The following is a 14,110-nucleotide window of genomic DNA, read 5'->3' as shown; positions in this document are numbered from 1 at the left end:
GTTTCCACAACAGCAAAAGAAGGATTCTTACCCAGCCAGATCAGAAGCTTTCTGGAGTGACTAATTACTAGTTGTATGGTGATTTGAGTGCTTGTAGCTTTGTAATACCCCCTTGTAATTGGTGTTCTTACAGTGCCTGTGCTCTTAGTCTATTGCAGCCTTCATTTTTGTCAAGTGAGTGATGGCTGTAGTGTTGCCTTTTGGGGCCTGCTTCAGGGTTGGAGGAACTGCTACACTCCTTGTATTTTGATGCAAGACACCCAATTTTTATTTCCTCTTCCTGTGGGGCAGTGGAGGGGTGAAAGGATGTTAGTGGGAATTTTTTTAACAGTGATAAATTGTTTGCTCCCCCTTTTTATTCTTTGTGCATTTTCCAGTCCCCTTTTTTGTTTTTTTTTTTTTTTTCCCTCCCCTGTAGTACAGGACTTGGCTGTTGGTGTTCTCTGAGCACACAGAGCTTCCTCTCTGAGGCTACCACCAAGCCCTGGGTACCTTGGTGCCCCCTGGGGTGTAATGTCTGTGATGTGACCAGGTAACTGCTGCTGTGCTTCCAGCTCTTTCCATTTGAGAAGGTGGAAAAGAGGGAAACGAGGAAATTTCTCATCTCAAGTTCTGCAGCATACGTGAGAGAAGGCACAGGGCTCTTTTCTCCTGGGCATCACTTCTCAGCTTGGCAGCACAAGCTGGTAAAAAGTTCTCTGCTCCCTGCAAATCCTGTGCTGGTTTTTTCCCTCTAGAGGGTGGGTAGGTGCAGCTTTTCTTTTCTGCAAGACTGGAGGAAGGGTGGAGTCCAGCACCATACACATGTCAAGTGCTTTCTCTGTTTGGTGGTGCTTGGAAACAAACCACAGCCTGGCTGGGCCCCCACTGGATTTCCATGATAAATACAGCAATATTGACAGATAACGTGGCCAGCCTGGCTCTTGTCAGCTCTGCCTTTTAGCAGCTTTGATTAATTGCTTTACGATTTCACGTCCAGCTGGGGGGCCACTCTTGGATCACTTCTGCCCCCCATCAGGTAGAAGAATGGAGCTGGGCTGCTGAATGAGTCTATAGACAGCCACCATGTGCCAAGCAGGTCACCTCATTATGGGGGAAGATGAACTCCTTCCAGCACCAGGCAGCACCCTGGGGGAACTGCCTGCTCTGGAGGCAGAATTGGGAGAGTTTGGATGGGAGGGAGCACTTTGGGATGTACCAACGAGAGGATAAGGAGGAGAAAGGCTCCAAGTGCTGGTACAGGAGTGGAAATTCGAAGCCTCTGGCCAAACCTGGAGGGCCAACTGGCTTGATCCTGCAATAAATGTGGTCTAGGGGAGAGATGATGAGGAAACAGCCCCATCAGCTACCAGCTTAGTGCTGAAAGCTAAGTTGGGAAATGATTTTAAATCTATATTCTTCCCACTTCTAGTTTGATGAGGCTGCTTCCAACTTTTAATCCCCTTTTGGAAAGAAAAACCTAGGTCTGCTGTGCAAGTAGCAGCCTGGGGTTATGCCTCTGTCCACCCACTCCAGAATTTCTCCCACTCCTTCATGATCCAAAGTGGGTTGGCTGGAAAGTTCCTAGGTTTTTGTGAAGCTGGTGAAGTGGCTGTTCATACAGATCTTACCTCAATATTAAAGAAACAGAGCTTCAGACAAGTCTGCAGCAGACAAAAGCATTACATTAAAAAAAAAAAAACAAAAAAAACCTTCTTGTTTTGAAACTTCATGTTACTGCTTTCCCATGCTTGACTGAAAATAAGTGGCTTGGCTTTTGGCTGCACAGTACAATCCCTGTTGTCTGCCCAGGGATGTGACACGATTATCTATTGTTAAATGCATCTTCAAAAATTCATTTAGAAAGAGTTAATTGCCCTTTGGCAACTTTTCCTCCTCCCTTCCCCAAGAAGGCTTTAAAATGTTAAAAAGGTCACGAGCCCATTACAATGAAATGAACAAGTGTCTGCAACATCCACAGTTTGTTTTGAAGTTGTGCTGGATGTATAGAGATGGAAATGGAAGTGAAATTGAGGAGATTATTTTTGGACACTTTAATTAAAAGCAAACAAAAATCTCTGGTTAGTTTCCTTTGCTCTCTTTCCTGCTTGCTCTGTGTCCTTTTTGGCTGGTGATTTTTGTTTTGGGATTTAAAAGCTGTAAAACCCCTTCCTTTCCCTGCACCCTTTAATTTCTCCAGTTGAGTGGAGCTGGTCTGTAAGTTGTGTGAGGTTTCCAAAAGAAGAATTGAACCATTGTAACATTGGCTGGGGCTTTTGTTAAGCAAATTTCATTAAGAGACCAGGAGCTTGCAGGTCTGCAGGAAATCAGATCTGCTTTGGCTGGCCCTGATGCATCCTGCTCCAAACTCTCCTGTGCTCTGGTGGGTCCAGATGGAAAACTAGCCAGATGTTGTTCACTGCATTCACAGCTAACTCTGAAACAGCAGAAAACTGCCTGGAATTCTGTGCTGCTGCAGTTGTGTGGAGGGCTGGGACACTGGTGTGAGTGGGCAGGGCAGGCAGCAGAGGTTTCTTGAAGGGGAAGGAGGTGTTGAGCAGCACACGTGGTTGTCAGAGAACTTGGGCTGTGTTTTGAAGGTGCAAGGTATGTGGCTGGTGGGTTTTTGTGGGATGAAATGGGTAGTGGTGGGGAAAAAAAGCATGATGGAAGGAAGAAAAAGGAGGTTTGAGTTGCAGGTGACTTGGTTGTTGTGGATTTGAAACCACCAGAGCTCAGTCAGCACAGTCTTGCATCTGTTTTGTCCAAGTGTGCCTTGGTCATGCTGCATTTTGTTGGGAGCCTGGCAGTGTGGACACAGGGGGACTGTGTGTATCCTTAAAACAGCATCACCCATGACCCCAGAAAGCTCTGTAATAGCTCACAGTGTTGGGTCATGCTTATGAGGGGGCTGCAAGAAGCACCATGAGCTCAGTTACACTATTGCCATCCCCATCCTGCCTCCCTTGAGGCATGAAGAAGGTTCTTGAAACCATATTCCATAACTGAACCTGACTTTGACATACTTTTATGGAAAGAGATGCTGAATATCCCTTCTTTATGTCTTGGTTTTTGTTTTTTTCAGGTGGGGAGAACATCAAGAGCATAAATCAGCAGTCAGGAGCCCATGTGGAGCTCCAGAGAAACCCACCCCCAAACACAGACCCTGGAGTACGAATATTCACAATCAGGGGAGTTCCCCAACAAATTGAACTTGCTAGACATCTCATAGATGAGAAAGTTGGTGTAAGTTCCATCTCTGTTGATCTTGCTCTCTCTCTCTCTTTCTTTCTGATGTGTTGTTTTCACTCCTGGGAACCTGTAGGCCTGGACTTAGAGGATGGCACAGAATATAAACCCTTACTTTATTTAGCTTCAAAACCACTTGCCTGTTAGCTGCTGTCTTGAACTTTGATGGCCCTCCAGAATCCATTGGACTAATTTTTGCTGTGGTCTCAGAAAGATCTGACTGCTGGCTGACATAACCAAGGGTAGTGTGCAGCTATATGAGAGGGAAAAACAGCAATAATAAAGTGTGAGAAGGCTGTCAAAGGAGATTTTTTTTTTTTTTTTTTTTTTGTGAAGGGAAGACAATAGTGTCACTGCCTGAGAATGACACAGCCCTGGCATCATCATCCTGAAAGTAACACTCAACACCTTGCTCCAGTAAATCCAGGATGACTTTTATCTCCCACTTAATGCAGTGCTGTGGTATTGAAGCTTAATAATGTCAGGCTGGAGCCCTACTGAAAGGGGAGACTTGGGTAAAAGAAAGTCCAGCAAATACTGAAGTGGTGTGTGGTAAAGCAACCTTTGTGCTGAATTGCCTGAGAAGAGAAGGCTTGATACCAACTTCAGGATCCAAGCTATTTTAAGGAAAACTTCCAGCTGTGTTGTAGTCCCATCTGTCCCTTTGGGGGCTGACCAGAGTGTCTTTTGATGCTGGGCTCCTTCAGTGTGCTGAAAGTCCTGAGAACTTCATCCTTGGAGAATCAGTCACTTCTTTCAGGTGCTGGGGTTTAGTGGAACATGTCCCAGGCTGCCTTCTCTCCTTTCTTACTCCTGGTATTAGTTGTGTCCACCCTGTGCTTAGAGCTGCCATTAAATATTTGTGGGTTCTGTGACAGGGTACCAGCATGGGTGGACCTGGAGGATTTGGTCAAAGCCCATTCAGCCAAGCACCTGCAACACCTCATCAAAAGTAAGTGTCTCCATCTCCTCAGGGATGGGCTGTGGGGATGGCTGGGAGCTATAAAAGTTTTGGGAAAAGGGTGGAAGGCCCAGAAGGAGTGAAGCATTAAGTGGAGCCTTTTAAAGATGAAACGATCAGAGGCAGGCGAGATGAAACCTCTAAGTTTGACTGCAGGAAGAATTTTAGCTATTAAATTATAAGCCAGGTAGGTACTGACATCTCCAAAATTCCTGCTTGTAGTGCAGTGAGAGCATGGAAAGAAACCTCAGCTGCACAGAGCACAGAAAGTGCTGCTCTGTCTGAGGGGTCTTCATCTCAGCTTCCTGAACAGACCAGTATCGAGGCAGTTGGCAGTCACTCCTGCTTAGGGTATCTTGTTGTCCCTGTGTTAACCTGTTTGCTCAGCAGTTCCTGACTCTAAGTAGCAGTTTCTCTAGGCAGTATCAGGTATATGGCCTGGCAAGGGTTTTATTGCCTCCCTCAGCATGTCTTTTTGTCCTCTGCAGTGGTCCTCAGGCCTTCATGACGCAGGGTTGGGGCAGTACCTACCAGACGTGGCAGCAACCTGGACAGCAAGTCCCAAGTAAGTGTTTAGGACCTGGGCTGCAGAAGGGCTCTTGTTCCCTTGGCAATTGCTGCTTTGTGCCTGCAAAGCACAGGTTCATCCATGAGGCTGCTTGGATGACACCAGCAAAATGACTTTCTCGAGCAGAAGAGGTGTGTGGAGGTGTGGTAATGATGTTTGAGGTCAAAATAAGCTGAAGTCCATTGAAAACTGGAATGCTTTTGGTGCACTTTACTGCTTACTGCCTGTTTCTGCTCCCTTGGTGTAAGAATGTGGTCCTTGCTGTCTGTTGCTCCCCAACAAAAAATATTCTTACAGTAGCTTCTCTTCTGCCAGGAGTCTCCAGGTGAGCACTTCCCAACCTCACTTCCCCCTGCCAGACACACCCTCTCTGGTGGAGAGCCCTCCCATCTCTTTGTTCTTGACCTTATCAGTTCTTGCTTATTTTCTTTTTTAAATATTCCTTATGACCTCTTCTCACTGCTCAGCTCCCAGTCTGATGGGAAGACTGGGGAAAAAGGTGCTGAAAATGAGCAGCATGAGTTCAGAAACTGATCCAGGATCATCACTGCTGCTGGGCTTTCCAGTTCAAGCCTCCAGTACCAAGTCAGGCTGAGTGCTATTCTTTAAGATTCAAGGTGTCATTTCTTCCTAAAACCTTGTTTAGTCAAAATTCTGCAGGTTGGAAAGGGCTGTCCCCCTTTGGGGAAATAATTGCAGTAGCAAATGCCAGTGGTGAGATGGGCAACTGTGTCCTCACCAGCCAGAGTAGTGGTTTGCCCTAAACAGAGCTGATTGAGTCTGCTTGGTAATCTCAGAGCTCATGTGATGGCAGGAAAGTCCAACAGACACTTTTCAATTACATTTTTTCAGGAAATAAGAGGGTTTTTTAAATGCCTGGTCTTGGGAAAACTAAACCTGATCACCAAAAAGTGTGTGTGTGTATTTGGGGGTAATTTTAAAGGGGTTTAATAGCAAATTCTTTTCAGTACTGAGGCTGTTTTAGCAATGAAGTAGATTATTTAACTCCAGTATAAAATCCCACTCCTGTGGGTGCCTGAAGTAGAGGAGATGTTGGAGGAGCAGTGCCTGCAATTGCATTTGTGATTCCCTGTAACACAAATCACATTTTAATGTCTGAAATTGTGCAGATATGAATTTTGGAAATCCTCAATGCTGTATTGTTAATTTAGTGGACTTCTAAAATGTGTGCTGAAGTTGGACATAGGAACTTGGCATAGGAAGTGTGTGTTAAACTCAAAAAAATGCCTCTGGAAGAGTCCTGCTCCTCAGCAATTACAGTTTGAAAAAATTGTGACTTTCCTTTTGAGCTCTTGGGACTTAAAGAAGGTCAAAAGTTGTATTTTCAGGAGAGCAAAATGCAACAGTGGGCATGAAAGAACTTTTTTTTTTTTTTGTGCAGGGTTAAAATAGTGTGGTCCCAAAGAAGAGTATTTTCCCCATTGGCTTGTTTTACAGGAAAAATTGTTATTTGAACCCTCTCCTGACATACAGTTGTGTCTGAAGCTGACACCTCCTGGCTTTGGAGCTTGGTGTAAGATGCACAGACCCTTCACATGCCCTGAGTAGTGAGAGTGAAGCATCCTCCCTTGCCATTATCCTTCCCCTCTATGGGTTTAGTGCCACAAGGCCACGATTTGGGGACAGCTGGTTTATTTCTGCTGGTGATCTTGATGGAAAATGTTGGCTCTCTAGTTTAGGATCCTTGGTGTTCCTCTTCATAGCCAGGCACACAGCTTTGTTAAGGAGAGAGGACAGACAAGACAACTCTGTGCTTTGAGCAGCCTTCCCCCCTTTCTCCTGCTGCAGATCCCAGTCAGGCCAGGTGGAGTTCAAGGCCTGGGAGGATTAATATAAGAAACCAGGTAAATACTGGTGCTTTTGCACTTTATTTTGGAAACATCCTTGTGAAAGGTCCCTTTCCCTGGGTGCTGCAGCCCATTTGGTGGCTGTCAGAGAGCCACGGCCGTGTCCCCTGAGCTGCCTTCCCAGGGACAGGCTCCAGAGTGCCCTCCTTGTGGGAGGAGGGGCAGACCCCCACCCCCTACACATGTATTGAGATTTTAATGACTTCCCCCATCTTAAATAAATTAACTGGCTGGGGAAACATTTTGCTGTGAAACACAGTTAGCTGCGTGTCCTTTCAGCCTGCTGCCGACTGTAATTCTCCTGGAAGAAAAGGCATTGAAGGAGGTCCTTTGTTGGCATTAGCAGGTGGACAGTTGAGGCAGCCTTGACCTCTGCCAGAAAAGGTCCTGACTTGTAGCGTTGGTCAAGTCTTTTAACCCTCTTTTATGCCCCTGGACAGGACACTGCTGCCCTGTTCCCTCCACCCACTTCACACTTGCAGTGTATTATTTTCCCCCTTCCCCCCACTTCAAAGCCCCCTCCAGCCAGCGTGGTGGGGCAGGGGTTGGGAAGGGCTCTCCTCCAGCATCTCCCTGTCCTTGCTTGCTGTCCCTGTCTGTGCTCAGCACTCAGGCTCTCTCAGTGCCTGCCTCTCTCTGCACTTTATTAATTGCTGTGTTTTCTGTTCAGTGTTTTTTTTTTTACCTTTTCTGCATGGGGGATCTTTGCTCTAAGGGAGGTGTGGGCATCCCACCCCTGCACCCAGCTGTCTGGACTCACCTTGATGTGCTGGATTGAAGGTGTCTCAGTGCTTCAAAGACAGGGGTTGTGTGCCAGGTGAAGACCAAGGCTTTGAGGTCTGTGGGTGCTCTCAGTCCAAGTGTTGACACTGTTTTTCTCCGTGCAGTGTAGGAGAGGGGTTTGGGTGCCTCTCCGGTTGGTGTAGGTGGAACTGGCTTGGACTTGGTGCCCAGATCTTGGGTCCCTTCAGCCCTGAGGCTGCAGTTTGGCTGCTTGGAGCTGTGCTGGGGCAGGTGGGTTGCTCAGGGCATGCTGTACAGAGAGACTGCCCACCAGGGCTCCTTCAGACCTGCTCTGCTGGTGAGAGAGAAGGTGAAGGATGCAGAACCCTGAAAACCAAGTGAGGTGACACACAACACGACTGTTTCCTTGGCAGCTTCATGGCTGGAAGTCAAGGTGACAGGTCTCAGTTCTGTCAGGGCTTTGAACCTTCCAACCTGTGCTAGGTAGGAGTAACCTGACCTCCTGGGATGCTTGATCTGCAAACTGAGCAGCTCCCAGCCCAGGGGCTTTGTCTTGAAGCAGTCCCAGCAGGGGAGAGATGGGGCTTAGTGCCCTTTAGGAGGTGAGATGAGATCAGGCACTGGAGCTTTTCCCCACACTGTAAAAAGGTGAAGTCTGAAGTCTGGGCAACTGAGGTAGATCCAGGGCCTGTCTAGGGTAGGTGGTGACTGGCTGGAAATTGTCACCTGTTCCACATTGACGTGCCCCTTGTTGTCATCTTTGCACAGGCCAACAGAGCCAGCAGCAGAACAGCCATCCTGATTACAGCAAAGCATGGGAGGAGTATTTCAAAAAACAGAGTGAGTGAAACAGGGCTCTTGGAGATGAATCAGCTCTTGTTACAGAGTTAACTCTAATCTGGTGACTTACATCTCCAGCCCCTGCCATCATTAGCTTCCACTCCCTCTACAAAAGCCCTTTGGTCCTCTCCTCTGGTGATGGTGTGTGTGAAAACCTGAAAGCTCTGGGTTGTGCTGTCTGCTGTCGTGCCTTGGGAGAGCTTCTCCCACTCAACCACAGCCCCAGTCCCTGCCCAGGGGGGGAGAGAGTGCAGAGCACGAGTTGGTGCCAGCACAAACCTCTCAGCCTGGGCTGATGAGAGGGCAGGGGAGTGCTGCTCGCGTGGGACAGCACAGGCCTGGCTCCTCCACTCCGTAAAGAAGCACAGGATGCCAACCTCAGGATTTGCATTTGTCACTGTGCTGCTGGAGCCTTGGGGCTGAGGCTGAAGGGTGGAAGTGTCCCTGCAGCCATGGGAACAGTCTCTTTTTCATTCTGCTGTAGGTCTGTCACTTGCAAGCCAGCTCCAAGCCTGTCCCGTGGCAGCCAAACCCGGTGCCGCTCTTTCAGATCTCTGCAGCTGTTGGATGGGGGCTGTCTCCTCTTTAAGCTTCACAAAAGGAGATCCTAAGCCTGGGTTTGGATTACTGATTTGCTCATTTCTCCCTTTTCTCCCTTTTTTTCCCTCCAGGTCATGCTGCCAGTGCTGCTTCTCAGGCAAGTTCCCAGCCCGACTACACGATGGCTTGGGCAGAGTATTACAGACAGCAGGCTGCCTACTACGGGCAGACACTAGGGCAGGCTCAGGCCCACAGCCAGGTTTGTATCTGTGTTCCCTGAATCCCACTGCTCTTTCCCTTGGGAAATTGGGTGCCTTGGCCTCACCCTGGTGTGGAGACTCTGCTTTGGGTTCACGTGGCAAAGCAGGGAGACATTTTTGTGAGGATGTGACCACAGAAGCGAGAGATCGCTCCCCGCTCCCTGTCCTGTCGTTTCAGTATCATTTCCCTCAACGGAGTGAGTGATTTTTTTTTGAGGGAGAGGATTGAGAGTTTTTTTTTTTTTTTTCTGGGAGCCTTTCCTTGTAATTCCCAGGCAGTTTTGTGGCTTTGGTGAATAAAGTAAAAGGAATGCTGTAGCCAGGCTGGGGAGGTAGCCCAGCGCTGGGACACGGTGCAGTCTGAGACCGCGCGTGAAGGCTTTGCCGTCTCTCGTGGAAGCTTTGTGCTAGGACAGGAGCTGTGCACCCCTGTCCTGAAAGGGAGCAGAAAACTGTTGAAAAATAATCTGGATTAACCTGCAGCCATGTGAAGCTGTGCCTCACCTGTCCCTCAGAGCACCGGAGGCTGCGTGGGATTCATCTCTGTACCCGCAGCACTTTCCTGAGCGCCAGATTTGCAACGTTGAATGTCTGGAATATTTTGGGGGGGGGGGGAAAAAAAAAGCAAACTGTGCAGAGCACACCTTAGCAGGATCAGATTCCTCAGGGAATCATGTTTTTGCTCTTGATTCCTGGGAGAAGCTGGAGTGGCCTTAGGCTGCTCGGGGGAGCCCCGTCCTTCGCAGCCTCCGCGCTCTCCGGGAACCGCCGCTTGCCGCGGGCGCCGGCCAAGTGTGACCTAAAAGGAGGGATAAAAGGGAGTTTCTCTTCATTCCTCTCTCAAAGTCTGGCCCTCCAGAGAAGAGAGATCTTGTTCAGTGAGAGGCACGAAATCCTGGCAGGAGAGCTGAGGCAGAGCAGGCTTTAGAGCTCTCCAAGAGCATCGTTTGGGGTCTGTCCTGCCTGGCAGGAACGGGGAATCGGGGATCTGTCTGTGTCAGGGGAGGAGAGTTTGAAGAATTTATTGCTGCTGAGTAACTTTCCCTATTTTTTCCCTCATTCTCTTTCATTTTAGGAGCAGTAGAACAAGGTCCTCGTGGCAATTTTTTTTTTTTGTCCTCCCTTGGAATCATTGTGGCAGCAAACCTTTTTGTAACAGAGGTTTCTAGATTTGCAACCTTTTGATGAAGACTTTTCTGTTTGTTTGTGAAACACTAGTTGTAGGATAATCTATACTGAACTTTTCTAAGAATCAGGAACAATTAGTAATGTACTAAACTTATGGACATGCTGGTAATTTTGTTTCCAAATTTGTAAAAAAAAAAAAAAAAAAAGAAAAAAAAAGAAAAAAAAAAAGCGAAAAAGCAAAAAAAAATTAAAAAAAAAAAAACAAACCAAACTCCGGGATTCTTTTTGGAGAGAAGCCAGAGAATTTGCAGGCACCAAAATGCACCCCAGAGCTGTGACATTTCAACATGTGGGTTTTTTGTGTGTTGTTTTTTTTTTTTTCCTTTTTAATTTTCGATCTTTTCTGTTGCAACAGAAAGAGTGGCTTGGAAGTCTTAGGTGGTATGTAACAAATCCTAAAAAGAAAAAAAAATTTTAAACAGTATTTAAATATTCTTAAATATGTAAATTCATTAAATGTTTTACTTCTAATTTCTTGTATCTTGGCTGTCTTTTGATTTTATTGCATTTTTTAAAAACTGAACTATGATATGTATTGTAATTAATTATGTGAATTCTGTATTGAGACAGTTTCTGTTTTGCTGTCAGACAAGTTATGGGTGGGGGGGCATTTTGTAGGGTTTGTATAATTTCTAGAGTCTAAAGGGGTAATATAAAAACGTGTTAATTTTTTTAGCAATACATTTTTCATGTCTCCATTGCTAGTTGCATTTATGTATCTAAGACCTCCAAGCTGTTTAAAAAAAAAAAAAAAACAAAAAAAAAAAAGAAAAACTTTCTTCTATGCTCTCAGAAATATAAATACTGTTATTTTTAATATTAAAATGAATCTGCTATTAGTACCTTTAACAAACACTGTGGAACATAAAAACCATATAAAAGGTAGTAACTATTTTTTAATTCCAAGGTGTTTTTTGCTTTTTCATTTCTTTTAAATATTTTCTTATCTAATATTTGTCAAATTACCTAGAGAAATAAATGAATCTAGTATTAACCACAGTATGCTAAATAATTTTGATTTAATAAAAGGGATAATATGATTTCCAATGTTTACTGTAGTGTTTCTTGTACAGATAACAGTGTATTTTTAAAGGAAAAAACGGAATTGAAGCTATTTTTTCTTGCATTTTTAATTGCCCTGCAGGACATTCCGTTTTGAAATGTACTGAAGTTACTGTTCTTGGGTTCTTTCCTTATTTTTTTTTTCCTTATGCTTGAAATGTCTAACTATAAAAAAAAAAAAGAAAATACGAACTCGATTGGATAATGTTGAGCATGGTGTTTAAAAAAAGAAAAAGTGTTCTTTTTATTTGACTGACAGTTGCATTTTACACTCTATATAATAAAATTTCCACAAGGTGTCTTGTGGGTGAAGTATTTCCAGTCTGGTTTTGCTCCCTTTCCTCCCTCTCCCCCCCACAGCCCCCCGGGCTCCTCTCCCATTCCTGCTCACACCGTGTCCCCCCCAGGAGCTGGGGATGATGATTTCTCCCAACTTGAGGCTTAATTTCTGGTGCCACTCCACTCGTGGCACAGCAGAGCATCTCGTGGCAGAGGATTCCCACACTGAGGAGCTGCTCTGAGGAAGTTTCCTGCAAGCCAGAGGGACGTGGATCTCCAGCCACAGGGATGTTTGGTTGCTGCTTGAGGAGGTGAGGTGAAGGTCCCCCAGTTTTAATACCCTGAGCTCCTTGCTCTTCCACAACATTTTATTTGCTGATAAATCCACCCAGGATTTGCTCTCCCTGGCCCTGGAAGGGGGAGAAGGATGCAGGGGACAGGGCTCTTGGGCATCCTCATCCCTTGGGCTTCCTTTTAAGTCACAGCCAGGCCAAGTTTGGTGGTGCCCACCCCCTTCTAGCTGCTCTTTTTTTTTTTTTTTTGTAAAATGTTGAGTTTTGTGCTCCTCCAACCTAAAATAGCTCCGTCCACCTCTCCCCAGCGGGCTGGAGGGGTTTGCAGGGGAGGGGGAGGGAGGGGAGAAGATCCCATCTGCAGGGCAGGGAGTGGGAGGGGATGTTGAGAGCCGGAAGAAAAAGAGATGTAGCATCTCTAAATATACCTCCAGAGAATCAAGAGAGACATTGAAAGATGGGATAGTAAAAGCCACTTGGAAAGAGGGGAGAGGGGGAAAAAAAAAAAAAAAAAAAAAAAAAATGGCTAGAGGAGGGCATAAAGGCTGCTGATGGGAATTGGGAGCGGGCATTACCGAGAAGACTTCCTTCTAATTCATCTTCCAAGCTCTGTGCCAAAACAGCATTTGGCATGGTTCACAGGGAGCAATTGTGTGATAATGAACCCTAAGGTGTCCCTTAATTGAAGACTGAGTATTACAGATTGTGCCAATAGTCGTAAATGGCCCGGGATGGTGGGAGGATGCATTTTCTTAAATGTATCTGTAAGTACAGATTAGTGAGTCTCCCCAGTGAAATACCCATACTATAAATTATGGAAATATCTCTTTTCTGATGCAACCTTTTATTGAGGGGGTGGGGCAGCAGAAGAAATAGTTTGCAAGCCTTTGAAATTTGGCCTGTCATTAAGATGGTGCCTGCAAAGCTGGGTTTTCAGCAGCAGTCTGGTGCCCTGGAAGGCTGAAGTGCTTGAAATGTTCCCAACTTCAGCAGTTTTTCCATTACTGCTGCCTGAGGGGCTGCAACCATTCCACTTCTTTCTGTTGTGAGTCCACCAGGGGTTGGAGAGGGGCCAGGGTAGAAGGTGAAGAAATACCTTGGAACCTCTGGAGGAGTTGGTGACCTCTGGCTTCTTCCAAACCCCATTCCAGCTCAGATCCTGGATCTGAGGGATGGAGTGATGGTCAATCCCACCCCAGGGTCTGCCTGTTCACCCCACCCTGGGGCTGGAGGCAGCTCCTTGTGTCTCCTGGTTCAGGTGTTGCTGTGGTGCCTTCAAACCAAGTTTGTGGCCTCCAAGAGAGGAGCTGAGTCTCTGGATGAGTTTAATCCCCAAACCAAGTGGATTAAACCACAAGGTTTTGGGGGCAGGGAGGGTTCGTCTGCTGCTCAGACAGAAAATGGACAGAAAATGATCCCAAAGGCACCAAGCAGGAACCAACACATGGGACAGGTTTGGAATTGTGGGGTCCATGAGCAGTGGTGGGGACAGCACAGCTTCATCCCAAACTTTTCCTCCTCTCAAGGGAGCAGCTCCCAACACAAGGCTGTGCCTGGGTGTCAGTCCTGGGCTGGCTGGGGACCTCCCACAGGGAAACATCCAACCCCTGGAGCCCAAAGTTTGGGGATGGAGGAAGAGGAATTCGAGGCCATCCCAGGTGAGTGCTGTGGGGGGACATCCCCAGCCCTGGCTGCTTGGCTCCTGCTCTTTCCTGTTTTCTACAAACCATGGGTTTTTTCCTTCAAGCACAATCCCTTTCCTCAGGGCTCAGGCACACGATGGTTTCTCTCTCCCCCCCATATGAATCCACCACAGGATCCACATCCAGCAGCACATTTGGGGTGGCACCAGCATCTCAGCTTCATGTCCCCTGGCACTGCCCAGGACCTGCCTGGCTCTTTGGGCACAGAGATTTTAGTGGTAAGTAGAAATTCACTGCAGTCCTTCTGCAAACCATTTCTGAGCAGCAGCCTGAAAAAAAAAAAAACAAAACATCACTGAAGCATTTCTCTGGGCTCACAATCACCCTGATGATGCCCTCCTGTGCTCTGTCTCGGGTCTGCCTGACCAGGAAAAGGCTATTTTAGAAGCAAAGAGGAGACTTTTAAGGTCTACAATAAGTCTAAAATACTTGGTTTAATTGTACACGATTTCAGAATGAAGTACATTATGGACTTTGTGAGTTAAATCAAAATCGTTATTGAAAGAGACAAGCAGACATGGGACTTTTTTTTTTTTTTTTCCTTCTCCAAGTATTAAATATTTAATTGCATTGGAA

The 14,110-nt window shown here is 46.4% G+C and overlaps 1 protein-coding gene across 4 annotated transcripts in view; it reads left to right on the top strand.

Moving 5' to 3' along the window:
• Positions 1-11,576, top strand: part of FUBP3 (far upstream element binding protein 3) — a 37,917-nt gene extending 26,341 nt beyond the window's left edge. For 3 of the 4 annotated variants that reach the window (XM_071766665.1, XM_071766664.1, XM_071766663.1), the window contains 6 exons: positions 3,065-3,225; positions 4,107-4,180; positions 4,678-4,754; positions 8,138-8,209; positions 8,881-9,008; positions 10,085-11,576. In XM_071766665.1, coding sequence (XP_071622766.1) covers positions 3,065-3,225; positions 4,107-4,180; positions 4,678-4,754; positions 8,138-8,209; positions 8,881-9,008; positions 10,085-10,093 — 521 coding nt within the window. In that variant the 3' untranslated portion in view covers positions 10,094-11,576. The remainder of the gene's footprint in view (positions 1-3,064; positions 3,226-4,106; positions 4,181-4,677; positions 4,755-8,137; positions 8,210-8,880; positions 9,009-10,084) is intronic. The other variant, XM_071766666.1, reaches the window with a different exon arrangement.
• The last annotated feature ends 2,534 nt before the right edge of the window (positions 11,577-14,110 follow it).

This window comes from Heliangelus exortis, chromosome 22 (assembly GCF_036169615.1).
Source record: "Heliangelus exortis chromosome 22, bHelExo1.hap1, whole genome shotgun sequence".
Lineage (NCBI taxonomy): Eukaryota > Metazoa > Chordata > Aves > Apodiformes > Trochilidae > Heliangelus > Heliangelus exortis.
This window is presented reverse-complemented; position numbering and strand designations above follow the sequence as displayed.